Genomic DNA, 26,095 nt, shown 5'->3' with positions numbered 1-26,095 from the left:
CTTCACTCTTCAGTGGCAGTGATAGTATGGATTATGATGACTCAAGCTCTTCTTACTCCTCCCTTGGTGACTTTGTCAGTGAAATGATGAAATGTGACATCAATGGTGACACTCCTAGTAAGTGTGCTTGGGGAAATTGTCCGGCTCGGAGCAGGGTTTGGGGTTCTGGGGTGGCGTGGTCTGTACCTGCCATCCTTGGGTTTTGACAGATGTGGATCCTCTGACACACGCAGCACTGGGGGACGCCAGTGAGGTAGCAATTGATGAGCTGCAAAGCCAAAAGGAAGCAGAGGAGCCTGGCCCAGAAGGCGAGAACTCTCGGGAAAACCCCCCTCTGCGTTCTAGCTCCAGCACCACCGCCAGCAGTAGCCCTAGCACCATCATCCATGGAGCCACTTCTGTACGTGAGGGCTTGGAGGGGTGGATAAGTGAGAACTATTACTCAGCATGTGGGCATCATCTCTGGTAGGAAAGCTAGGATGATGCTATTAACTTAATTTTCTACTTGCTTCACATTCTTCCCATCTTCATCTCCATAGGTCCTAGAGTTTAGAACCTATAGGATACAGTTTTGACCCCAGAAGGAGGACATCTGGCCTTGCTTAGGGGTTAGCAAGGATCCCCCTTGCATGGGTTGTGGAGATAGAGAACGGGGGTGTCACAGAGCTCTTTCCTCCCACGTTCCTTAGGATAGGAATCTGACAGGTCTGGCTCAGCCCTGCCAAACTGAGAACATAGGAAGGCGTCGCTGGACACCAGGTGACTACTTTTTGTTTGATATGCCCCTCAGGAACCTGCCGACTCAACAGAGATGGATGATAAGGCAGCAGTGGGCATCTCCAAGCCCTTCCCCTCTGTGCCTCCCAGCATTGGCAAATCGAACGTGGACAAGCGTCAGGCAGAAATTGGAGAGGGGTCAGTGCGCCGGCGAATCTATGACAATCCATACTTCGAGCCCCAGTATGGCTTTTCCCCTGAGGAAGATGATGAGGAGCAGGGGGAAAGTTACACTCCCCGATTCAGCCAACATGTCAATGGCAATCGGTGAGAGCCTGGGGATGCCTTCTAGATGGGTAACTGAAGGACCTCACTACAGTGGACCCGGGCGAGGGTTAACCAGGAAGTCTGAGAAGTTTAAAGGTTCTCGCAGTCCTTCCATCCCCAGAAGGTCGTGCTTTATTCTGGGCATTGGGAGTTGTGGGAAGGGAGCGGTGACTGCAGTGTAGTGTCAGACCCACACGCCCATGATTAGGTACCCCTGCCTGGGGCTCATAGGTGCCACTGTGCATTCAAGGGCTCAAAAGCTGCTGCGGCCCAACAGCTTGAAACTGGCAAGTGATTCAGATGCAGAGTCAGACTCTCGAGCGAGCTCGCCCACCTCCACCGTCTCCAACAACAGCACCGAAGGCTTCGGGGGCATCATGTCTTTCGCCAGTAAGTGCCTTCAGCTCTCTGATGCCTCTGCCCCATCCTCTCTCCAGCAGGGTCTGGCCACGGCAGATGTTGCTTAGAACTTGAGATATAGGACGGGGTTGGCATTATCAAGCCCCAGTTCAGCTCGTTTGGGTGATGCTAAATAAGGTATTTTCAGAGGAGTTTAAATAAAGAACAGGGGTAGATTAATCATTATCTTTATACCTGGAGGCTTCAGTCTATTTCAAGTAAGATAGTTGGTCAGCTGGAAAATAATCATTATATTAATTTTATGGAAATACCCTGGTCAGATTTGACTTGGGTGTTTCTCTAGTATCTTCTTTGCCTAGGGAAGGACTTTTTTACTAACACACCTTGAAATCTATGTGACGTTGACTTGTACATAGAGATTATTACCAGATGTGAGGGGTGGTGTCAGTTAGACTGAAGACAGACTTAGGGACCAGAGAAAACCAACAAGCGGAATAATTATGATAGTGAGCTTTTTCAGAAGCTGGAATGGGGGACAGCACCAGCTTCAGACCGGAAGCGCATTAAATGCCAGCATTCATGCTGGGTCAGCAGTAGAGGATGGACTTGGAGGTTATCATGGGAGGCAGTCAGAGAATGTTGTCAGTGGGTTCTGAGCAATCCTGGCAGTGGCTCTTCTGTTTGCCCTCAGTTAGACTTGGTCCTTTCCGGGCTAGAGCAGAGGTGCTGGGATTCTGTTTGACAAGGAGGAAGGTGAAGATGACGATACGGTCATGGGAGTATAACGCTCTGATTCTTCATCCCCCCAGCTCACTGCTCTCACTCCCTCCCCTTGACAGGCAGCCTCTATCGGAATCACAGCACAAGCTTCAGTCTTTCAAACCTCACCCTGCCTGCCAAAGGTGCCCGAGAGAAGACCACCCCCTTCCCTAGTCTGAAAGGTAATTACGGCCCTCCTTTTGCCAGGTCAGGCGTCTCTGGGCAGTATTTCAGGCCTGCGGGTGCTCGTCAGGAGTCCTGTGTGTGCTGGGTCATTTGGTCCGGCTGTTGCTTCTATGGCTTTCACTGCACATCTGGGGCTCTTGCTGGTTTCCTGATGGAAACTGTCTTCTGTAGCTAAAGAGAAGGCCCTGTTACATCACTTAGGATATTGACAGCTGGGGGATTACTGCTGCTTCTGGGGGGACCTCGGTCAGAGGAACATAATTAATATAGGGCTCATCAGCTGCCACCAGTCATGTGCCAGGTTCCTACTGCATGAACTTAGGACACCCTCCATCCCAAGAACTGGCTCACCAGGGCATGGCCGTGAAGAGCCTGGCAGTGTTTATACAGTCAAGAAGCCTCTTATTTTGGCTTCATGTCAACGTAAGGCCTATGAGTGGGCCTGGTAGCATTGGTTGGCTTCTAGGGACAATTAAGCCCTTATTTAATTTTCACTTGTGATCTCTGACAGTTTGAAGGGCTCTTCTGAATTTACTCTGACTTTTATTTGTTTACTCTGGATTTTGTGCTGAAATATTTAATCACAGTAGAAAGTACAGTGAGAAGCAGCTTCCTGTATTTTTTAACTGACCTTTCTTCCCAGTGATTAAAACTGTGGGAATCAAAGGAATGTTCTTTGGTGGGGACGGGAACATAGGATAGATGGCCAGGAAGACATCACGGCTAGTGGTGTAGGGAGCTCCAACATTGTGGTGTCGATACACATGACTCGGTAGCTTAGGGATGGAAAGGTGTTGGTATCGCTGGCTTTCCTATGATCCAGTTGAAGGGGAGAGCAATTGAAATGCTTTCATTGCATGCTGATGCTTCCCTTCATTTGCTGCACTTATCACTCCCATCCAGCTCCCATCCTCACACCCCAGCCCACTTCCCATGACAGCATCTACAAGATGGGTCTCTCCCCTCTGCACACCTGCAGGCCCTCTGGACCCCTGTGCTAGATGTTTCATGAAAACCACTGGTCCCTCTTTCATGCATGTGCCTGTTTAGTACCTCAAGGCTCCTTGTGTCATTTACCCTGCCTCTGGTTTGAGAGGCCATAGTTTTAAGGATGGTCTTTCCTAGAGCCTTGGTTGTCTTGGCTGGTCACTTGGCTTCCAACTCTGAGGTGACTAAGAACCAAAGGTTATGTGCACTAAGCTTTGGGAGAGTGCTCAGGTTATCTGACTTACAGCTCCACTGAGGGGTACAGGGGTTGTGATGTCATGGTGCACCTACTAATTTTGTATTTTGTGTCCCAGTATTTGGGCTAAATACTCTAATGGAGATTGTTACTGAAGCCGGCCCCGGGAGTGGTGAAGGTGGGTCTTGCCCGTGAGCTATGCATGATCTGTTTTTTTCTTAGCATCTTCTGTGCCTGCCTGAGGGCCATCCTCCTCATGGAGCAAGCGTATCACACAAGTGGCCTGCCCTGCCCTGTCCCCCGTGACTCCTGTGCTTGCCCATGGGGCATGCTGCTGATGCATGTGGAGTGGCCTGAGGCTCCACCCCCACTTCCTCCACATTGCCATGGCTGGTTTCTGCCTATGTGTGATGCCCCAGGGTCACCCTCACCCAGCCCTTCTGGGGAATGGGTGTGGAACATGGCTGCCGAGAGCTGAGCTGACACTAGCTGCTGGACTACAATAGTGATGTCTCTCCTTCTGCCTTCCTGGCTCTAGGAAACAGAAGGGCCTTAGTCGACCAGAAGTCATCTGTCATTAAACACAGCCCAACAGTGAAAAGAGAGCCTCCATCACCTCAGGGTCGATCCAGCAATTCCAGGTAATAAACGGCAGAGTTGTTTTAAAAGTTCTCAGCTAGAGGTAGTGATTCCTGCACCGAACGTTAGGGATGTTCAAAAATGAGAGGGAAGCTCTCTGTTGGGTAGATGAAATCTGTTTCCATTCTGACTCAACCCCTATGCAGCAGTAATTGCTCATGGTGTTGAGGAGAGTGTGACAGCAGTGGTGGGTAACTGAGCAAACCAGGCTATCTGGAGAGGCAGGGGGTGGAGTGGACTTGGATGTTTGGAGACTTGGCTTTGCATTTTGCCCCTGGAGGCAAATCTGTAGTCTGGTGAAAGGGGGGATGCTCTGCAAAGGAGCTGATGACCACAGAAGTGGTGTGTGGCCCCCCTAGTGAGAACCAGCAGTTCCTGAAGGAGGTGGTGCACAGCGTGCTGGATGGCCAGGGAGTTGGCTGGCTCAACATGAAGAAGGTGCGACGGCTGCTGGAGAGCGAGCAGCTGCGAGTCTTTGTCCTGAGCAAGCTGAACCGCACGGTGCAGTCAGAGGACGATGCCCGGCAGGACATCATCCCAGATGTGGTCAGTGCTGGGGGCTGGGAGTTGGAATCAACTGGGAAGAGGGAGGTGGATGCCAGAGGCAGCGGTACCAATTCCAGCCCCGGGTTATTGTTGCAGGAGATCAGTCGGAAGGTATACAAGGGCATGTTAGACCTGCTCAAGTGCACGGTCCTCAGTCTGGAGCAGTCCTATGCCCACGCAGGTCTGGGAGGCATGGCCAGCATCTTTGGGCTTCTGGAGATCGCCCAGACCCACTACTATAGTAAAGGTAGGAGCAGGGAGGCAGCATACCGAACGCTTCTCCAAGAAGAGCTCTCCCACTCTTCTCTGAAAAGAATGAACTTGTCCCCTTGACAAGTTTCCCAGGGCCAGGCTGCTTCCCACTGGGCCCTGGGATTTTATTTCCTAGTGCATGTTTGTGGTGGGTATTTTTCTGTCATGAAAAAGACGATGTCAACTTTTCTTTCCTCACACTTCTTTCCTTCCACATCTTTCTATATCCTTGCTTCTCCCACCTCATTTCTGCACCTTGATTCTCACTCACCGTCTCTTTTTGACCTCTGTGTTTGATCCTTTCCCCAGAACCAGACAAGCGGAAGAGGAGTCCAACAGAGAGCATAAACACACCAGTTGGCAAGGACCCTGGCCTGGCTGGGCGGGGGGACGCGAAAGCCATGGCACAGCTGAGAGTCCCCCAGCTGGGGCCCCGGGCATCGAGTACTCCAGGAAAGAGTCCCAAGGAATTGGACACCAGAAGTTTAAAGGAAGAGAATTTTGTAGCATCTGTTGGTGTGTATCACTGTGTTTGGTGTGGTGGAGGAGTTACAGCTTCTTAAATATCACTCCCTCCTTTCAATTCATGCAGAATCCCACCTTTCTCTTCCCCATGCTTTGCTTTCTAGAGAGGGGGTTAGATTTGTGTCCATTTCTAATGGTATTTTTTATACTTCTCTATCCCTTACGCTTCATTTGTAGCCCCACCTTCATCTTAGGAAGTTTTGCTTAGAGGTCCCAGTAAGGCTTAGTGCCAGAGTCTGAGCTGTACTCCACGTCCCTCTCTTTTATTTACATCTGGATTTCTTCACATAGTGGAGAGGCTACATGAGCTCCTGGAAGCTACAAGGAACTTTATAGGTGCATCTTTGAGCTATAAAATTATGATTGTCTGGAGCTCTAGAGCCAGTTTTGCCCCATCCAACCATTATACTGTCCTTGAATTTGCTCCTTTGGGACGTGTCCAGCAATCCCATTTCCCTGGGTCCTGGACCTCGAGGTATAGATTTCTAAGTTAGCTTTCCTTTAAACATTTCTTTACTGCACTGGATTAGAGCTTGCTTACATTTGGTGTTTCTCCATTCCCACTAAGGCAGAGCCTTAGTGAGCGGTCTGGGTATCACCTCTGTTTGACTCATTCCTACCTGACCTTGAGTCATCTAGATTGCGTCTTTCTTTTTCTGGTTCTATGTCCCTGAGCAATAGCCTGCTAGCTGATGCCTCTTTGCTACATCCATTAGCAGTTGCCTTTTGCTCCCATAAATGGTAATGAGGAACCAGTCAACCCTGCCTTTCTCCTACTTGATGTGATGTTCCAGAAAGTATACTGACTGGCAAGTCTGGAGATCTTAAGTTTTAGTCCTGTATCGTCCCCTAACTAGGAAAGCAGCTTTGGGCAAATTGCTTCCCCTTTCAGGGTCTCTGTCTCCTCATCTGGGAAATGAGGAGATTGGACCAAGTAGATTCTAAAGTTCTTCCAGGAAAAGAATTGCTATGATCGGTATTCTCTCTTCTTTACCCCTACTAAGATGTTATTCTCAACTATTTAGTGTTCTCTGTCACCTTTGCCAGAAGCACTTTTCCAGATGATTGACTAAGAATGGTTCTCTTGGTAGGGCAGGCACTGATTCTGAGGGTAAGTTGGGATTTTTGGTGGCAGCAAGAAGGGATGCTAACTGCCTGCATGAGTGGCCTCTGTCCAATCCAGTGAATCAAACAGATTTGTGCTCATGCTTCTGAAACCCTTTGGCTGCTTGAGGTTGATCATCTATCTTATCTGGAATCTTTAAAGTTTGCCGTTGCCCAGCTCCTTTGGCAGAGAGAGCATGGTGTGGTGGAAGTTTAAACTGATCCTAAGTTACGTGATCTTGAGCAAGTGCTGCAGCCTCTGTGGGGCCAGTTTCCTCATGCCAAATGAAGGAGCTTGGTTAGAAAGGCTCTTTCAGCTCTAACACCCTGCAGGATTTTTAATGCCCCACTGACGTTAGGATTAAGAATTTGTAGTGTTTAGTTCTTGAGCTGGGGGAAGGCATTAAATCTCTTGCTTTTTAACCTCCCTGCCCACTGTGAAGATCTCTTTTTATCTCTTGATTTGTAATCCTGTGCTTCAGACTGAATCAGCTTGGGTGGGTGGGTTTCCATTTCGTCTGTCTGACCAGCCTCTGACTCTCTCTGTCTTTCTCTCCTGCTTACATTGCATCTGGGGTAGAATTGTGGAACAAGCACCAGGAAGTGAAAAAGCAAAAAGCTTTGGAAAAACAGAGTAAGGAACAAATGCCCCTTCCCGTTCCCAAATCTCCCATACCTGCCAACTCCCCAGGCCCAGTTGGGGCAGGCTCGCTTTGTCAGCCCCACCCCAAATTTGCTCTTGGAGGGTATTTGAAATGAAAGCAGGTAGGTGATATGTGATTCATAGGTATGTGGCTTGTAGGCTGCTTCTTTCCCCTTCCCCTTGTGGCAAATCAGGCTGTAATCAGGGCATCCCCTGAGTAAAATCCCTTAGAGCTTGGTTCTCTATTGCTTCAGAGTTGGTGGGGAGAACGTTTGCCTATTTCAGTGCCCCTCATTGGCTGATATCTCCCTCACCCATTAGAAGGCCTGTGGGCACAGTTGGCAGAGATGGTTGCTGTCCCTCCGTGTTGAGTCTGTAGCTTCCCAACTCTCTCTGGTGGCTTGCCTAGGCACGCTTTCTTGCTTTCTGTCATTCTGTCCTTCTGCCATACCATTGTGGGTGGACGGGAAATATGAGGGTGGTTTTTAATCTTAAATGTAGAAGTTGCAGGGAAGGGGTAGGCAGCGTCCACTGAAACAGCTGGTGTTTTTTAACCTCACTGGCCACATCCATTTCTAGCCCCTTCAGACACATTTATTTGGGAAGCAAAGTGACAAGGGGACCCCTCAGTGGTTTCAGGCACAAGTGAAGCTCTGACTCTGAGTGCAGTGGAATGTGGTTCAGACATTTGTTTGTGGAACTTTTCTGTTTTAGGATGATGTGCTCAGAATTTTCTCAGGTTGAGATGGCTACAGAACCCTTAACACCAGGTCTTATTTTTCCTGCTTGGTTCTTGAAGCATCTGGGGACTTCTCCTTCCAGTGGGGCCTGAGCTAGTGGCAGACCCTGGAAAGGTGACTGGGACATGCTGAGCAGGTCTGGGGCCAGGCTGTGCTGCTGTCCCACTCCCTTTGCCAGCCTGCCTCCAGCCTTTGTGTGCTGAGTAACAGAAGCCTTCCCCTACTCAGGGCCTGAAGTAATCAAACCCGTCTTTGACATTGGTGAGACGGAGGAGAAGAAGTCCCAGGTCAGCGCAGACAGTGGTGTGAACCTGACATCTGGTTCCCAGGTTTGTGACAACCTTGTTGAGAATTGCAAGCATCAGATTTGCTCTCTCACAATACTTCTTTAAGATAAAAACAAAACAAAGTGACAACCTTGAAACAATAACAATAAAAGAATGATGAAATAAGTGTAAAATATCCATGTAATACAATATCATTATCCATAAATGACTATTTTCAAAGAATTTAGTTATGTGGGGAAATGTTTACAAAGCTATATACAGTATAATGCAAATTTTATTTTTAAAATGTATAGAGAAAAGACTGAAAGGAAATATGGTAAAGAGTTAACAATGATTGATGTAGGTAGTAAATTTGTGGTTTATTTTTATTTCCTTATTTTTTCATACATTTTCTGTAGTGAGCATGTATTTCTTTAACATTCATTATTTTTCTTATTTGTAAGTCATATATATTTTATATTTAGGAAAAAACTGAATTTTTCATGACCTGTCTAGGGATGATAACAGGAGGGTGGAAATGGAGAAAAGGAAGAAGATACAGTATTCCTTAGGGAAACAGAGTAGATTGGACACCTCCCTAATGTGTCTTGTTTCAGAGGACTGATCCAGACTCTGTCATCGGTGTGAGTCCAGCTGTTATGATCCGAAGCTCAAGTCAGGACTCTGAAGTTAGCACCGTGGTAGGGGAACACCACGCTGGCATCTTGGTGGGTGGGATGTGGGTTCCCCTTTGGAGAAGGGGGCTACTTTCTCCTTCAGAGGCTGTTCTTAGTCTCAGGTCAGCTTGGTTCGCATGGTGGAGATGTTTACTGTCATAGGTCTTTGTACGTGGGATCACACCCTGAGATTTCACCCAGGGCTTCTCGCCTTGTAAAGAAGGTACTTCCAGAGGCCTCTGACACACCTTTGAAGTTGAATACTTTTTTAATGGCAGCAGAGACCTCTAACAGCTTGGCATTTCTGGGGCGCATCCCTGGGTAGTATCCTTTACTACCTTTTTTCCTTTCCAGGTGAGCAATAGCTCTGGAGAGACCCTTGGGGCGGACAGTGACCTGAGCAGCAACGCAGGTGATGGACCAGGCGGTGAGGGCGGCGCCCACTTGGCGGGCTCTCGGGGCACTTTGTCTGATAGTGAAATTGAAACCAACTCTGCCACCAGCGCCATCTTTGTAAGCTTCGTTTACTAACAAAAGAAGACTTTTTTAATTGGGATGGGGATGGGTTAGAAAAGGATGAAAAGTTAGGAGGGAATTAGAAGGAAAAGAGGAAGGAAGGAATGGATAACCCTCATATATTTGGCTTTAAAGAAAATGTTTCTTAAATTAGCTTTCTTCAGAGTCATTTGACTCCATGATCTGGGGCTTTTAGAACTCTCTCCTGAATCATTGATGAGTTGGGCTCCCTGCCCAGTCATATGAAGGCTTCGACTCCTATGTGGCAATAACCCCTGTGTTTAAAGTAAACAAAGTGATGCCTTTGTGGCAATGTCAGGGCAGTTACATCTCTCTTTGTACCAGCCTACCTATTTTTATGGGCTAGTCTAGTTTTATTCTGGTCACTGCTTTATTTTGGTGTATTCCTAACAGTTATTTGAAGCTCTCCTTCATTAATACTAAATGATTTACTAAATGCCAGATTCTATACTAAAGAAACAAGGATGATAAGGCATGATTCCCATTCTCAAGAAGTTTGCAATTCAGTATATTCGGCTACAACTGATCTCTTCTGACAGGTGAGGGAAACAAAGCCTTAAGAAAAAAAGATCTTGCCCTAGGTTATACAATAAGCCAGTGATCAGTTGTAATTAAGTTAATTCTCTTCAGTCCCTGTCTTTAGACACGCTGCCCTCCAGTGTGTACATGCATCTTTAGGCAGCATTAAGCATTCTGATATACTCGCTACTTCGTTAGGCAGAGATGAGAATGGATACTCTCTACAGGAGCTCATAGGTCCTTATCTTTGGTCTATGGGGAGAATGGAAGATGAAATTTAAATGAAATAAATTATGTAACACTGGTGATCATTCCCACCCCCAGGACCTTCTATTTATGTGTTTCTAATAGAGCAGGTGACATCCCAGAGTGAAGGTAGGGAATAGGATTGAGAGTCAGCAGAGCCATTCAAGCTAATGGATTTTAACTCTTCCTGAGTCTAAACAGAGCCTTTACTAAGAGAACTTTAAATCCGTCTGGTGTGCTTCCATTCTGGAGGTTAAGATCCATGTTATGGAGTAGCAGTCATGCAAGAAGCCATTCATCTGTGTGCTACCTTTCCTGCCACCTTCCTGGGACAGATTCTGACTTGTCCTGTGCTTCTGAGCAAGGGCTCTTTGTACAGTTGAGTTGCTGACAGCAGTTACCTAAATTTCTTGGCTCAAAAAAGGCTATTTTAGCAAGAAATAAGTTATATTAAGTTAATATGGTTCATTGAACAAGGGGTTGGGCTGTGAACCAGGAAACTGGCATTTAGACACACTAAGTAGGTATTGCCTAATGACTTTTGATCAGTTGCTTCTCTGCTTATGCTGTTGCATGTGTTGTGATGTGGGCATGAAAACTACCTCTTACCCCGCTGAAAATCTTTTCTGACTGAATAGAAAGTCTAATATTGTCTAATATCTATCTAATCATCTAATATCTAATAATATATAATAATAATACTGTATAATATCTAATTAGTGGCAGATAAAGTTAGTGGTATACCTATGTGGGAAGATATTTATAAGAGATGGTAGGAGAGAAGAAATTAACATTTATCAAATACCAGCCATGTGCCGGACGCTATTAAGTGCTTTTATGTATTTTCTCATTTAATCCCTGGAATGGCCTATGGGGCAGGTGTTATAACCTTCCTTTTACAGGTGAGGAAAATGAGTCTCAGAGAACTAAGTTTTGTACCTAAGATCGTGCAGTAAGAGGCAGGAATCTGAAACTTGGTCAGTCTAATTTCAAACCCAGTGTTCTTTTTACTGCACCATGCTGCTATAGAGAATTTGCCTAATTTTTTATTAAGACCGAAGAGTCTTATAGAGACTAAAGGGTAAAGATAAGTAAAAATGAAAACATGATTGCATTTTTTGGGAGGCAGTAACAGAAAGCAGATTGACTTCTGGTCAAATCCTTGAGGCAAGCAGAGAAGCATAGGCGGGGCTGCTGGAATATGTGTGGCTAATGATGGTGACTGGTGTGTGAGCCTCTTAATGAGCTGCTTGGTTTACTTTGCCCTGTTCACTGGTACCTTGGGCAGCTGACCTATTGCCTCTTCTTTCTAGGGTAAAGCCCACAGCTTGAAGCCAAGTGTTAAGGAGAAGCTGGTGGGCAGCCCAGTTCGCTCTTCTGAAGATGTAAGCCAGCGAGTCTATCTCTACGAAGGACTCTTAGGTGAGAAGCAGACTGGGAAGGCCCCTTGCACTGGAAGGAAGCTGGACTCAGCTGGGGAAGAGGGTGGCACCAAACAAGCAGCTGCTTGGCTTTTTGCTGATGTCATTGCTGATGTGAGAGGGCAGTTTTATATCTGAAGCAGGAGACTGACTGGGTCTGGAAAATGCAATGGGTGAAAACTAGGAGAGACTGGAGTTTGGTATTAATCAACAGCTTCTGTCTTTCTGTCTTCCTTTCTTTTACTTTTCTTGCTACCATGGTCCTTCCTGCTCACAAATTGGCAGGAAGGGACAAAGGATCGATGTGGGACCAGTTAGAGGATGCTGCTATGGAGACCTTTTCTATAAGTAACCACCTTTCTTTGTGTGCTGTGTTCATCCCTCCTCCTTGGGAGGGACTGGGCCTCACTTGGAGGCAGCTGGGGCTGGTGGCAGGAATGTTAGATCTGAGGTGGGGAGGCTCATGTTTCCTTTGCCCTGGAATTTGTAATGACTCCCTTTTATCTGGAGTTCACTCTATTTTGCTTTGGCAACCATATTCTTTGTGTGTTTACATAAGCCCCTAAAAAACTCTATTCACAGGCAAAGAGCGTTCTACTTTGTGGGACCAAATGCAGTTCTGGGAAGATGCGTTCTTAGATGCTGTGATGTTGGAGAGAGAAGGGATGGGTATGGACCAGGGCCCTCAGGAAATGATAGACAGGTATGAGGCTTAGAAGCCCTTGGGAAAATGCAAATTCAGCCCCTTCCCAGTTAATTCTGTGTTCTCCCCCCAGAGGCTGACTTGTCCTGGTCTTCTGCTCAGGTACCTGTCCCTGGGAGAGCATGACCGGAAGCGCCTAGAGGATGATGAAGATCGTTTGCTGGCCACACTCTTGCACAACCTCGTCTCCTACATGCTGCTGATGAAGGTAATACCAGTTTGCTTATGCCCAGCTACTGCTGATGCCGGACGGCACGGCTTGTTCCTGTTGCCCAGATTCTGGGGCGGCTGGGAAGCTGTCCGGGTGTCTTACTAGGGCTGTCTTCCTCGTTGAAAGTCTGAGGCTTCTCTGCTGCTCACACATGATCCGTTTATCTGCTGCTGCCAGGCTGCTGTGCTAAGGAATGTTGTGAAGGTGACCAGTGGTTGCATGCCATTTGTCTATTTTGAATTTTGAGCGGGCTTCCTTTGCTAAATAGTTTTAGAATGCCTATAGAACTCCCCACAGAATACAATGAATTTTTTAAAAAATTGTTTGAAGTTGTAGGTTCTGAACCCTTAGAACAGATGCTCAGAATTCATTTTTTAGCACTAGTCTTTTATCGTATAGCCTTTTCCTAGATGTAAAAGAGCTACCCATTAAAAAGTAATGGTGAGTTCTGGTTTGACTTGGTTATAGTTGGTTTTTACAGCTGTGGAAGAACTATGTTACCAAATAGAAGTGTCCTCTGAAAAGGGCTTGGTGGGTAGAAGGGGGATGTTCTGAGAATGAGCCCCTGGACTTCTCCTCCTCCCGTTCTCCCAGCCTCTCTAAATGTGAAGGAACTCATTCATCAAATGCAGAGAATGCCCTGCAGACCCTCTTGGTTTATTTCATTTTCTGTTTAAGGGTCACTCTACTCTTTAACTCCGGAGGTACCAGTTAACTCTGATTGGGAAAGGGTGGTGATCTTTGAGCCTAGGAGGTTGTCTTGGCAACAGCTGAGTCTAGAACGTTTCTACTCTAATTCATTACTGTCTGGAATTACACTCTGAGGAGCCCCAGGAGCTTTAGGGGTGAATGTTATGGTACTGGTTGAGGGGAGGGAAGATACGACCCTTTGAGTCCCCATCCACTTAAATCAGAACTGCTTTAAGAGCCGCTTTTGTGCAGAAGTCAAAGGGAGACAGAGCCAGGGTTTTTCTTCCCAGACTTGGCAGAACACACAGTTGAATGTTTTCTCCTAGCCTCAGTGATGTGGTGTTTTAGAATTCTACTCCTCTTAGATAGTAGGAAAGTTACTAAGATCCTGTTTTGGCTTTCCAGGTAAATAAGAATGACATCCGGAAGAAGGTGAGGCGCCTGATGGGAAAGTCCCACATTGGGCTTGTGTACAGCCAGCAAATCAACGAAGTGCTCGACCAGCTGGCAAACCTGGTGAGCACACCTGGGCCATCCCTTCGGCTCCCTTCCACTGCACTGGTCAGCCTCCCAGGAGTGGACCTTGTGGCCTAACACAGAGGCTGCCCCATGGGTCATTTTTTAGCTTGTATATTTTTCAAAATCCCTCTTTCTGAAAATAAGGCTTTGACTCTAGATGAGGCTTTGGCCCTTCTGTTTGGTGATAGGATTCTCTGCACCAACACCATCCTATTGCAGCCATTTCAGCATGTGTGTGGTCTGTAGACTTCTGTGGATCTGCAAGGTGAATACTGTTTTCATGATAATATGAACACGTTATTTGTCTTTTTCATCAGGTTAACATTTGCACTAATGGTGCAAAAGCTCAGGTGGGTAAAACTACTGGTGCTTTAACACATTGAAGACAGTGGTGCCAAACCATGCTCATGTCCCCCTCCACACACTGTCAGGTAAAAATAAAACAAAAAGCCAGTTTCACTTGTGAATGTCTTTGATGAGGCAGTTAAAATGATCAGTTTCATTAAATCTGATCATTGATTATATATCTTTTTAATATTCTATGTGACAAAATGAGGAATATACATAAAGCATTTCTGCTGCAAACCAAAGTATGGTGATCGTTTCAAGGAAAAGCAATTTGTGACAATTTGAGTTGCAGGATAAACCTGCAGCTCTGTTCATAGGACATCATTTTTACTTGAAAGGATGATTTGGAGTTGGATATTTGGCAGACTTTTGAGCTTGAAGATTCTCAGTATTTAAAGGCTTTTCTAATGAGGTTAATGATGATGTTAATGTGATTTTTTTTTTATATTGTATAATGAAACATGTCAGCGTTTGGAAGAGCTGCATAACTTGGTGAACCAGTATTTTCCAGATGATGGATGTGTAATGTTACAAATTCAAGGATGGGTAAAAGACCCACTCAAAATGTAAAGCAGGCAAATGGATTTTTAATGTAGCAAAGTACAAAATGTTGATTGATACATTTTCAGATTCCACATTGCTGCTAAGAAACTGCTACTTCTTGAGGCTCTGGTGTAGTATCAAAGAAGAATATGAATATTTATCTGGAAAGCCTAGTAAAATACTCCTCTCTTTTCCAGATACCTATTTGTGGGGTCAGATTTTCTTTAATATACTCCAACCAAAGCAGCATATCACAACAGATTGAATACAGAAACAGATATGAAAACACAGCGATTTTTTATTAAGCCAGACATTAAAAAGACTTGCAAAAATATAAAACAGTGCTGTTCTTCAAATTTTATTTTGTCCTGGGAGATATAGTTAAAATATGTTATTTATATTACCATGTAATGGATTGATTATTAATGAATTACTTATTACTTTAAAATTAATTAATAAATGCTTAAATTTTTCAGTTTTAATTTCTAGTATGGTAAACTTCTATAAATATAACTCACATAAACATAAACTCTTGGAGGTCATCAATAAAATTTAAAAGGTAAAGGAGTCCTGAGACCAAGAAGATTGAGAACACATCCATGGCGGCCAGTGGCCAGCAGATGGCACTACTCTAAGGAAGCTGATATGGATTGAATTGCTGAATGGGGTGTTTTGGCCCAGAGTGCTCTGTAAGAGGGATGTTTGAATGTCCCTAAAATCTCTCTCTCCTCAGAATGGACGTGATCTCTCTATCCGGTCCAGTGGCAGCCGGCACATGAAGAAGCAGACATTTGTGGTACATGCGGGGACAGACACAAATGGAGACATCTTTTTCATGGAGGTAGGTGCTGGTTCATGCTAGAGGCCCAAAGGAACATTTCAGAGTCATAACGAACTCCTAGAACTGATGCCAGAATATTTTTTCCCACTTAACTCATTCATCTTCATGATCTATTTAATCATTAAATTGTCAGGCTCTTATGCAAACAAATTAATATAATAGGTAATTTCCTATCGTTTCTTTTACATATAGATTGAATAGATGATATAGTCACACTGTCCATAAGTCAAAACAACATAAAATGCTGTATGTTGGAAAGCCTTGCTCTCATTCTTATCCCCTTCCACTCAGTTTCCCATCCACCTCACCCCTTCTTCCTGTAGGTAACCACTTTTATTTAAAACCACTTTGTATCTACCAGTGGTTTTCTATGTAAAAACAATAAAATATGAACATAAATTCTTACTTTTCTACGTTTTTACATAAAGGTAGCACATCATATCCACTGATGTATACCTTGCTTTTTTCATTAAATATATTCTGGAGAGCTTCTGTATCAGTACAAAGAGAGATTTCTTCTTTTTACAGCTGTATAGTATTCCACTGTGTGCCTGTACCATAGTTTACTAACCGGTTAGTATATACGTACCCTTGGTTTTCTTCCAGATTTTTGCTGTTGCTAATAGTGCGACTCTGAATGATGCTGTGCCTGCTTCATTTCATACATGGGCAGGTTTATCTAAGAATTGGGAGTCTTACACTTTAGATTTTTTGCTGATTGCATCTCCTTAGTGTTGCTTAACATGTTCCTCTACCACTTGTATTTCTTACAAACTAGCAGTTCAGTCCAGAGGTTCGGTCAGTTTCAGATTCAGTGTTTGGCAAGAATAGGTGGTGCTGTTACTTCCTGCTGCCTCACGTGGTCGGCTCTCTCCTCGTGATCCTAGGTTCAGAAGTGGGCAGCCTGCTCTAGCCCCTGTAAAACTCATTAGTTTTCTGATTTCGCTTATGGTGTTTTTTGCCATGCAGAATTTTTTTAACTTTTATATAGTTGATTAGCCCTTTCTTTTGTGGCTTCCGGATTTTGAGTCATAGTTTGGAAAACTCTTTCTTACTCCAATATTGAAAAGGAAATTGACTGTTTTCTTCATTTCCGTGTTTTTAATTCTAAAATAGATCTCTTTCTAAGTAATTTTAGGGACCAAGTACAAATCCTATATAAAGTAGTGAAATTAGTTTTTACAAGTATTTCCGTTGCCTTTTGGCTTAGTTGAATTTGATTTTCACATTCACAGCTTTTTGAACAGATGGTTTATCAAACACGGGGCGCAGTTTCTGCTCTGAGGCAGAAACAAACATGATGATATAGCTGAGAAGAGGGTCATTTTCATGTCACCTTCAAGTGTTAGAATTTGGCTGAGTGCCTTTCAGAGCTGAGGGCTAACTTAGGACATCTGAACCACAGTAACTCCAGAGATTTCATTGCAGTACAGAGCTCACTGTCACTGCTGTACAAAGCCCCTGGAGTGTGGGATGGATCCATCACCTCATAGATGCTCCCCCTGAACTGCCAAACAAGTGGACCTCACTCACTTTGTCAGCACTGGGCTACCGTGAGGTGATCAGATTTAGCCTTACACAGCACAGCCTGCTGGCTGCATGATCAGCAGTTTGCAAAGACTTTAAAAAAAAAAATCTTTATTGCCTTTAGTTACAAAAGTAAAACAGGATATACTATAAAAGTTTTAAACCACTTAAATAAATTAAATAAATAAGTAAAGTAAAAAGTAGAAGTTTCCCTTCACTTCCTTCCAATGCCATGTCTCAGAGGTAACCACTCGTAAAGAATTTGGTGTGAATCCTGTCAGATTTTAAAAATGCATATTTGTATAAATATAGCTTAATTACATGGAATTAGTGTTTATAAAAATCATATGGGGTGGTGGGTAATAGCTCAGTGGTAGAGTGTGTGCTTAGCGTGCACAAGGTCCTGGGTTTAGTTCCTAGTACCTCCATTTAAAAAAAGTGATATCAAACTACAAATATTGTTATGTAATTTGGTGTTTTTGACTTAATGTGTCACGGACATCTTTATATCTACATATTACAGAAATCTGTCTGTTTTTTTAAATGGTGCCCTAACCATTAGGGCATAGGTGTTATATGGCTGTGCCATAGTTTATTTAGCTGGTCCTTTAAACAACATTTTATTATCCTTGAGCATACATCTTCACACACTCGCATGAGAGTTTCTGTAGGACAGACTCTTAGTGTGAAATTTCTGAATCAAGCTCATACATGTATGTTTACAGCTTTGGCAGATTTTGCCAAGTCGCCATCCCAAAGACTGCACTAGCTGACACCTCCACCAGCAGCATAGGCAAACAGGGCCCATTTCTGCCATCAGCTCTCTAGCCTGGAAACCGTGTGTTCTCCTAAACACCTGTCCCTCTTCTTTACCTGGCGTTCTTAAAGGGTTATGCAGTGTGGAATGGTCTTCAGCTTCCCCACAGAGAGAACCACAGAGTTCAGCTGGGGCTAGAACCCAAGCTTCTAATTCCTACTCAGCTGCTTTGGCCCTTTTCTTCCTAAGGCTTTTGAACCCCAGTAAACGTTTAAGTAGTAGATTAAAACTGGTAGTCTTGTGTATTCCTTATTCATTCACTTAATATTTATGGAGCACATATTATAGCCAGGTACTCCACTGGGTCTGGAGTTGCAGCAGTGAATAAGGGAGTGGTTTCTGTTGCTCTTGCAGGGTTGACAAGCCATGGGGGTGTCAGATCATTAAAAACACAGTGTCATAAAGTATAATGAGTTTTATGAGAGATGTCTGGGGGGCTAGTGTTCTAGGAATACATGGCAGAGGGCCTGGGAGTCATGGGCAACCCTTAGAAGTGATTTTTGAACTTAAACTTGAAGGAAGAGTAGGAGTTAATGGCTTGAGTGGGGGAAGGAAGGTGTGTTCCAAGGGTATTTGAGCTAGAAGGGGTGGGACTCGATGGCGTAGTTAGAGGGAAAGGAAGGAGTCTTGCATCACACCTTCATTTCTAGCTTGGACAGCTGGGGGGATGGTGATGCTGTTTACTCAAACAGGAGATTTAGAAGGAGGATCTGCATGGAAGGAGATGTGGAGTTCAGGTTTGGACATGATGAGTTTGAGGTCTGCCAGTGAGACATCCAGGTAGAGAGAGGTCAGAAATCAGGAGGACAGAGAAAGATTCAAAAATCATCAACGTGGTCATAATAAAATTATCATTATATTTCTTATAGTTATATTGTTGTTGGTAGCAGGTAAGTCCAGGGTACTTTCTGTGTGCCTGGCTTTATTCTAACAATTTTATGCAGATTAACTTAATCTAACCGTAACTTCATGAAGTTACTACTATTATTACCATCCTCATCTTACACATGAGGAAACGTAGACACAGATTAACTCGTTTAAGGTGACGCAGCTAAGTTTGGGGACAGCCGGAATCTAAACCCAGGTAGTCTGATCTTAGACCTGTGCTCTTAACCATCATACTCTGTCTCCCACAATAATTCAAGGCATATGCACAGATACATTCACCTGAGGGAGAATGTTGAGCAAGAAGAGGATGTGAAGGAGAACGTTTGCCTTTCAGTTTGTATCACCTGTATTGTATAATTCATTGTGCAGTAAGCATTGTCCATGTGTTATTTGTGTAATTAGTTTTTTAAGAGATTCATGCAGAGCTAGGGCCAAGCCAGGATTAGAAGACGGGTTGGTTGCATTTTTCCCCCTTGGTTAAGTCTGCTGTAATGCCCTCCTTTGTGCTTGTCAGTAGAGATGATTCCTAAGGTTGTATGGTGGAGGCATGGACAGCCTCTGAGTGCTTTAAGTCCAGGATGTGTAAGAGGTAATAAACATTGACTGAAGTGCAAAGTGAGCTTCCTTCCTTGCCCACAAGTTCCTTTCAGTGACTTTTCCTCTGTCAGTAAACCTTCTAGTGGACAGTATGTCCAGCACTTGAGTTTTGTGTCTCCACCTAAGACAGACTGAGTATGAGGCAGAAAACCTGACCTTGAGGGTGCTCCGAGGACCAGCTGTGCCATCCTTCCCCGTGGGGAATAGTATGTCGTGTGGCCTGGTGTGGGAGAGACTCAAGGAGACCAGGGCCTCTGACTGCCCCGTGCGCCTCCGCAGGTGTGTGACGACTGTGTGGTGTTACGCAGTAACATTGGGACCGTGTACGAGCGCTGGTGGTATGAAAAGCTCATTAACATGACCTACTGTCCCAAGACCAAGGTGTTGTGCTTGTGGCGTAGGAATGGCTCTGAGACCCAGCTCAACAAATTCTATACTAAGAAGGTACGTGTGAGCTCAGTTCGGATTGGGGGTGGGCCTTGGGGGAAAAGTGTTGAGTTTCTTGCAGGGAAGTTAACATTCCACACTCCACGTCTGGAGCCCCACTTTTGCCTCTGGCTGTTGTGTGGGACTTGTAAAGCTGTCTCTGAGGTCCTGGCGTCGGCCCAGGCCTTCAGCAGCCGTGCCAGAGCAGAGGGTGGGGGGCTCGGGAGGGCTTATACGACAAGACAGCTCTCTCCCTGTGCCACAGTGTCGGGAGCTGTACTACTGCGTGAAGGACAGCATGGAGCGTGCTGCCGCCCGACAACAGAGCATCAAGCCGGGTGAGAGAGCACGGTTCCTTCCGCCCTTCTGAGTGGTGGAGGCCTGACACAGAGGTCAGGCCTGGGATCCCCCCACTCCTGCCGTTGAGTTAGCTGACCACCTCCTCCCTCACCACAGGACCGGAACTAGGGGGCGAGTTCCCTGTGCAGGACATGAAGACTGGTGAGGGTGGCTTGCTGCAGGTCACCCTGGAAGGGATCAATCTCAAGTTCATGCACAACCAGGTAGGTGTGAGCGGCAGCATGAGGCTCTCTCGCCCAGTTGTGCCCTCTGCAGTGAGGATCAGTGTCCAGGTCCCCAGTGCTTCCCCAGTAAGCATGAGAGAGGCCTCTGGGCTAGTGAAGGATTCTAACCAGCTGGCCCAGAGAGCAGCCGAAGGGGAGGGCACAGTGACACCGCAGGGAGCCTGTGTGGGAGGAGGGAGAGAGAAGGAGCCTTGGTGGCCGGGTGGCCCCTGTCCGTTAGACTCAGCACAGTGTGAGTGGGAGCGTCTCACCCGGCCCTTCTTCGCACAGTGTCCGCCTCCCCTCACCCCAGGGTGTGCTTCTGCTTGCTGGTTTCGCTTGGAGAGTCTAGACCGACTGATGCCCCTGCGCAGTGCTGGTGCGCGTGCAGCTTGTGTGTGTGTGTGAGTAGCTTGTGTCTGTCCTACCCGGAGTGTGTGTGTTTATTTGCCTTTTTTTCCTGCTGATTCTTCTTCCCATTCTTTTCCTTCCTCTGAGTGTCCCGACTCCTCCGTTCCCTGCTCCACAGGCCCCACTCCCCTTCTCTTGACTGGGGAGCTCTTCAGGATTATCTTTCCCTCAGTGTGACTCCACCATAGGAGCTGACTTTTTTCTCTCTTGGTCTTCTAACACAGCGCTACTTTTTCTCTCAGTGGACATTCCTTAAGCTAATTCCTTTCTGAGGCCAGCGCATCATCCCAGGTCCGTTCCCAGTCCCGACTCTTCACACAAGTGCCTTCCCTCCCCCGTCCCTGATGTACTGGTTCCTCTCCTTGAGGCTCTGAGCCAGACCCGGATGGGCAAAGCGCCACAGCCCCAAGCCAGGCAGCAGATCCTCAGGGGCGGTGAACATCTGGACCCTGGGCCTTCCTCCCTCCACTTGCCATCTTAGTTCTCCTTTCAGGAATCCAGCTGGGCAGCTTGGAGTGATGGGAGTGTACTTCTAGGAGTATATTTACTATTAGTAATAAGAGTATATTCAATAGCATACTTAAGACCTTAGGGTCAGCCCAAAGAGGGGTTTACTTAAGTACTTTTCTGGACTATGAAGGTACCAGCACCCGTTGGGGAGCAGGCTTCTGACCACTCGGCCATGGCCTCCCCTGGTGCCTCACCTTCTGAAGAAAAGATCTCGTTAAATGACACCCGATGTCCTCTTCCGGGTCCCCGCCTTGGTATAGCCCCTTTGGACCAACCTAACATCTTACCGTTACAAAGCACATACAGGCTGGTCTGTAGTTTAAGGCTTTGCCCCAGAAGGGAGATCCTATGGAGAGAGGACGTCCAGCCCTGACAGATGATGAGAGAACAGCCTTGGGGTCCACCATTTAGCGCATAGCAGTCAGCTTGTGTTGAGGAAGCACTAGACCCCCGGTGGGGTTCTGCAGTGTGGGGTGAAGGTGGGAAAAGTGTGGTGTTTGGTGTCAGGACATACATGGATTCACAGCCCAGCTTCATTATTCACAGACAAATATACTTTCTGAGCCTCAGTGCCCTCGTCTGTCAAACGAGGGTGGTGCTGTGGCCTGTGCCAGTAGACGTGGGGATCACAGGGAGTATCGCAGAACCCCTAGTAGGTGCTGTAAGCAGTAGCTTTCATTACTGTCACCACGTACTTCTTGGGAGAGCCTGGATCCTGTTTCAAGGAAGATGCCAACACCTCCCTCCCCAAGGACAGTCTGAGGGGAGCTTTGTGCCCGTGCCAGCCCTCTGCGCCGGAGGAGGATGCATGGAAGGGTAGAGAGCTGATGGGCTGAGGGGGGCCTCCGGGGCACAGTGTCCTACAAGCGCTGCCCTGGGCCGAGGGTGTGGGCAGGCAGCCCAGGCCAGCAGAGGGGCCTTCGAGTTGGTTTTGACCGTTAAAACTAACGCCTTCCTTTCTCTCCCATGCTTTCTCCTCCGGCCAGGAGCGGAAGGTACATGCCCTTTCTGCTGTCTTCGCTTCTTAGCGCTTTTGAGTTGTGTGTGTGTGGATTCTTCCGTCCTCCCTTTGGGAAATAGGTTTTCTGTGTGGGGGTGGGGCTGTAGCTGGGAGAGTGGGCTTTGTGGGGTGCTGGGGGAGCCTCTGGGCCTTACCCCACCCTCCCTCCCTCTCTTGCAGGTTTTCATAGAGCTGAATCACATTAAAAAGTGCAATACAGTTCGAGGCGTCTTTGTCCTGGAGGAATTTGGTAATTACACTATTTTGCTCTTAGGTCTGGACTCACATGGCAGTAACTCAAACCTCGGAGCTCCAGAGGAGGGACTAGAGACAGAGAAGAAGAGCCTCTGCAGAGAGGTCAGGAGGAGCAGGAGTGACAGGGCAGAGGGCTCCCTGAGATGAGAGAAGGGAGGAGAAAGAAGAGGTAGATGGTGGTGCCAGGGAGCGGCCGCAGAAGAGCAGTGGCCTAGACGCCGGGAGTAGAGCTTAGCGTCACTACTAAGAGGCTCTGCTAACCAGTGCCACTGTCCCTTGCTCAGCCAGCCAGTGGTCAGAAAGTTCTTGGGCAGAGCAGGCGGGCCACCCCCCAGCTCTGCTGAGCTCATGTCGCCTGCTGCAATCCCCCCTGCGGCCCAGTGCTCCATCCAGCCGCCCTGGTGTCAGTCCGGGGTCCGCCTGGCCCCTGTGCTGGAAGAGGGCATGTGGAGGTGCAGGCAGGCTCACTCTAGAGGGCAGAAGGCCTAGTGGCCTCAGGGGCAGAGAGCAGTGGTCGCTGGAAGCTGGGAGCCAGTCTCCCTCCAGCCAAGCACTGAGAGTGGTGTTGTGGGCTCTCACCCTGGGGCTTTGAGTTCCTGCTGTGTTTGTGCTTCATTCTCTCGTGCCCCTCATGGCTGCTATGAAAACCTTCGTTCTCCAGCAGGTAAAGTGACCTCGCCGCGCTGCCTCTCTCCAGGCCCTGCAGTGGGTGGGCGGGCTCCCCTCACCCAAGCCAGCCACTCACATTGCCAGTTCGTCTCTTCCCTTCTCTCCCCACCCTCTCCCTTCTCACCCTCCTCCACCCTCGCGCTGGCTCGTTGGTTCTGAGTTTTCTCCCGTGTGCTCCTTTCTCTCTTCTGCCAGAGAGGCGTTTGGGGGAATCTTCCATCTCAGGAGGAGGACCTGGGCTTCTTGCTCTACCTTTGATGAGTTTATTCCCTGTTAACCCTGGGGCCCCTGAATTCTACCTCCCAGGGTGAGAAGGTGTGGCCAACTCTCATCCCACCATTTCTGGCTCCCTGCTCCCAGGCTCCGGGGGCCATGATGGTGGCTGAGGCCGGGGGGGACCTCATTCCTTCCCCTGGCCAAGCAGAATCCCTGCATGGCTGGGGCAGGGATGACTCTTAGTCTGCATTCCGGGCTGTGGACGTGTGTGTATCTTGCCTGATGCTCCGTCACCTCCCTCCCCGGGTGCCGTCCTCGCCTGTCTCTTCCGTTCGGTGTGTCTGCTCCAGAGCCCTCTGACGCTCTCCCTCACACAGGCAGGCCTGGGCCTCTCCTGCCATCAGGGAAGGAAACTTTCAAGTCTGGTGGGTTTAGTATCATGCCCCTTCTTCATCCAGCCTCAAGACCCTCTGTCTGTGTAGGGGCTGGGAGTACAGGGACCATGTTTAACTTGACCAGAGTGTGGGGCTGGTGACAGCGATGCGTTCTCGGGCGTCTCAGCACGGGGGGGCACAGGCTAGAGACAACTCTCTCCTCCCATCTAAAATCTGGGAACACCCTCTGTGATCCTCAGGGGCCCCAGACAGTAACAGTGACCAAGCTGGTGAGAGACTAGCTCATTCCTGTGCTGGGGCTCTCGAAGGAGTGGGTAGAGTCACAGCCCTCAAGCCAGGAGCCACTGCAGACCTCAGAGGTCCGGCTGAGGAGTCTGGGCCAGTGTCCTCTCATCTGGCAGGGCTGGACAGAGCTGTCGCAGCCTAAGCTGCTGCAGCCATGGGGAGAGGCCGCAGAGGGGAAGGGGCCCTGGCGCCAGGCGCTGCCGCCTAGGGTAGCGTGGCACTATTGCTCTTAGTTTTGAACTTTCTGTTTTGTCTCTTGCCCGTCCGGTTTTAGTTCCTGAAATTAAAGAAGTGGTGAGCCACAAGTACAAGACGCCAATGGTGAGTGTGCCACCCAACCTGACAGGCCAGTCTGTGAAGGGCTCCCTGGGGACATTCCAGCAGGAGCGGGGTGGGCCTCTGAGAGCACAGGGTGAGGGGCAAATCTAGTCCAGATGCCAAAGACTGGCCTGGAGCTGAAGAAGGCTTCAGCCTGGCAGAGATGCACATACGCACCCCCTCCCACGGGGCCAGCTCTCGCCTGGGGCTCTTTAGCCCGGAGGCCTGAGCCCAGAGTCAGGGCAGGAGCTCCCACTTGGCAGATCTCCACACATGGAGATGTAGGAGTCTCCGTGTCAGTCTGGCTGGTTTTCTCTCCTCTAGGCCCACGAGATCTGCTACTCTGTGTTGTGTCTCTTCTCGTATGTGGCTGCAGTGCGTAGCAGTGAGGAAGATCTCAGAACCCCACCCCGGCCCGTCTCTAGCTGATGGAGAGGGGTTGAGGCTGCAGCTGCCCCAACGCAGGGGACGCCCCTTGCCTCTCACTGTTCCCAAGTGCACGATGCTGCTGTGACTGAGAAGTGGGTGACGTGTATGTGTTCTCCACAAGCCCCTTGCCGCGGCTTAGATGGGCCCCAGTTCTGCGTCTCAGTGTCCTAGTGTCTCACAGGGCAGGGCCAGTCTCTTCCACCTTCTCCTTTTCCACTTCCCAAAGACCAGCCTCCTGTTCCCTCAGGGCTCAAAAGTACGTGTGTGCGTGTGTGTCCGTCTGTGTGTCTGTCTGGCGGGCCAGTGGCTTCTAAGAACTCAGAGTATCGGCCAGTGCGAGCCTACTACTGCGTGTCCTTGAGACATTTGTGTTGTGGTTCCTTGTCCTTGACATTACAGCCCCTAGGGCAGGACTCGGGCTCTCCATCCTCTGTGATCCAGCACCACTGGGTGCTGGGAGCGGTCCCACTCTGGGGAATGAGGGAAGCTTGAGGCCTTTCCCCTCAGACAAAGTGTGGGCAGAGAAAAGAAGGGAGAGTCAAGGGGCAGCAGAGCAAGTGGCAACCTCCCTGCTTCCTTAGGCATTTCCCAGGCCGGCAGCTGCTGCCTGTGGGCACGAGCCTGGCTGCTACCTACCATGGCCTCCACCACTGCAGTGGGGCCACACTGACAGCCTGCTGTTTGCTGAGCAGCGGTTTCCCTATCTGGCCTTTGGCAGGAGAGAACAGTGGCTGGGGCTAGGGGCGTCCCAGGGACCACTAGCTGCCACAGCCAGGAACATGGCAGGGCCCGGAGGCCAAGTTCAGTATCCATATCTGTCTGGAGGCAGAATCTCAGCACTGGGCGCCAGGAGGGAGCGGGTCTGGGAGTGGGCGAGAGATGACTGTAAATATTTCAGCTCCATGTTATTTATAGAAAATGTACAGATGTGTGAATGTGAAATAAATGTCCTTAACTCCCCTGGGGCTCCTGGCTTCCATGCATTAAATGATGCCTCCTCTCAGCCTGTGCCTGAGGAAGACTGACCCTGTAGACAGGACAAGGGCACCTTTGGCCTGAAGGAATCAGGGAGGCGGGAGCATGCCCATCTTAGCGCTGGCGTGCTGAACCCCTGCTTCCCACCCTCGGGCCCAGCGGGGCTCCTCACCGCGCTTCCTGGGCTTCCTCCTGTGGGGTGCCTCAGGGCCCCCCCAGAGGGCTGCTCTGCCAAGAGTTGGCCACTAGAGGGAGCAGCCAAACTGGGCTTTGACACCTAAGCAGCGAGAATTTAGTCGTGAAGTAAAAACC

The 26,095-nt window shown here is 48.0% G+C and overlaps 1 protein-coding gene across 50 annotated transcripts in view; it reads left to right on the top strand.

The window, feature by feature from the left end:
* The window catches only part of MADD (MAP kinase activating death domain), a 36,372-nt gene extending 10,604 nt beyond the window's left edge, over positions 1-25,768 (top strand). The window contains exons 11-36 of one of the 50 annotated variants that reach the window (XM_064492355.1): positions 14-117; positions 210-400; positions 791-915; positions 1,295-1,434; positions 2,244-2,345; positions 3,651-3,710; positions 4,071-4,173; positions 4,531-4,717; positions 4,814-4,964; positions 5,279-5,485; positions 7,179-7,232; positions 8,210-8,310; positions 8,865-8,936; positions 9,279-9,437; positions 11,540-11,648; positions 11,933-11,995; positions 12,230-12,350; positions 12,453-12,558; positions 13,657-13,767; positions 15,395-15,502; positions 19,611-19,775; positions 20,023-20,095; positions 20,214-20,320; positions 22,422-22,491; positions 24,336-24,382; positions 24,756-25,768. In XM_064492355.1, the coding sequence (XP_064348425.1) occupies positions 14-117; positions 210-400; positions 791-915; positions 1,295-1,434; positions 2,244-2,345; positions 3,651-3,710; positions 4,071-4,173; positions 4,531-4,717; positions 4,814-4,964; positions 5,279-5,485; positions 7,179-7,232; positions 8,210-8,310; positions 8,865-8,936; positions 9,279-9,437; positions 11,540-11,648; positions 11,933-11,995; positions 12,230-12,350; positions 12,453-12,558; positions 13,657-13,767; positions 15,395-15,502; positions 19,611-19,775; positions 20,023-20,095; positions 20,214-20,320; positions 22,422-22,491; positions 24,336-24,382; positions 24,756-24,893 (2,974 nt within the window). In that variant the 3' untranslated portion in view covers positions 24,894-25,768. Of the gene's footprint in view, positions 1-13; positions 118-209; positions 401-790; positions 1,045-1,294; positions 1,435-2,243; positions 2,346-3,650; positions 3,711-4,070; positions 4,174-4,530; positions 4,718-4,813; positions 4,965-5,278; positions 5,486-7,178; positions 7,233-8,209; positions 8,311-8,864; positions 8,949-9,278; positions 9,438-11,539; positions 11,649-11,932; positions 11,996-12,229; positions 12,351-12,452; positions 12,559-13,656; positions 13,768-15,394; positions 15,503-19,610; positions 19,776-20,022; positions 20,096-20,213; positions 20,321-22,421; positions 22,492-24,335; positions 24,383-24,703 lie in introns of all 50 variants that reach the window. The other 49 variants (XM_064492360.1, XM_064492354.1, XM_064492347.1 and 46 more) reach the window with 49 other exon arrangements.
* Positions 25,769-26,095: the final 327 nt, after the last annotated feature.

This window comes from Camelus dromedarius, chromosome 12, assembly GCF_036321535.1.
Source record: "Camelus dromedarius isolate mCamDro1 chromosome 12, mCamDro1.pat, whole genome shotgun sequence".
Lineage (NCBI taxonomy): Eukaryota > Metazoa > Chordata > Mammalia > Artiodactyla > Camelidae > Camelus > Camelus dromedarius.
This window is presented reverse-complemented; position numbering and strand designations above follow the sequence as displayed.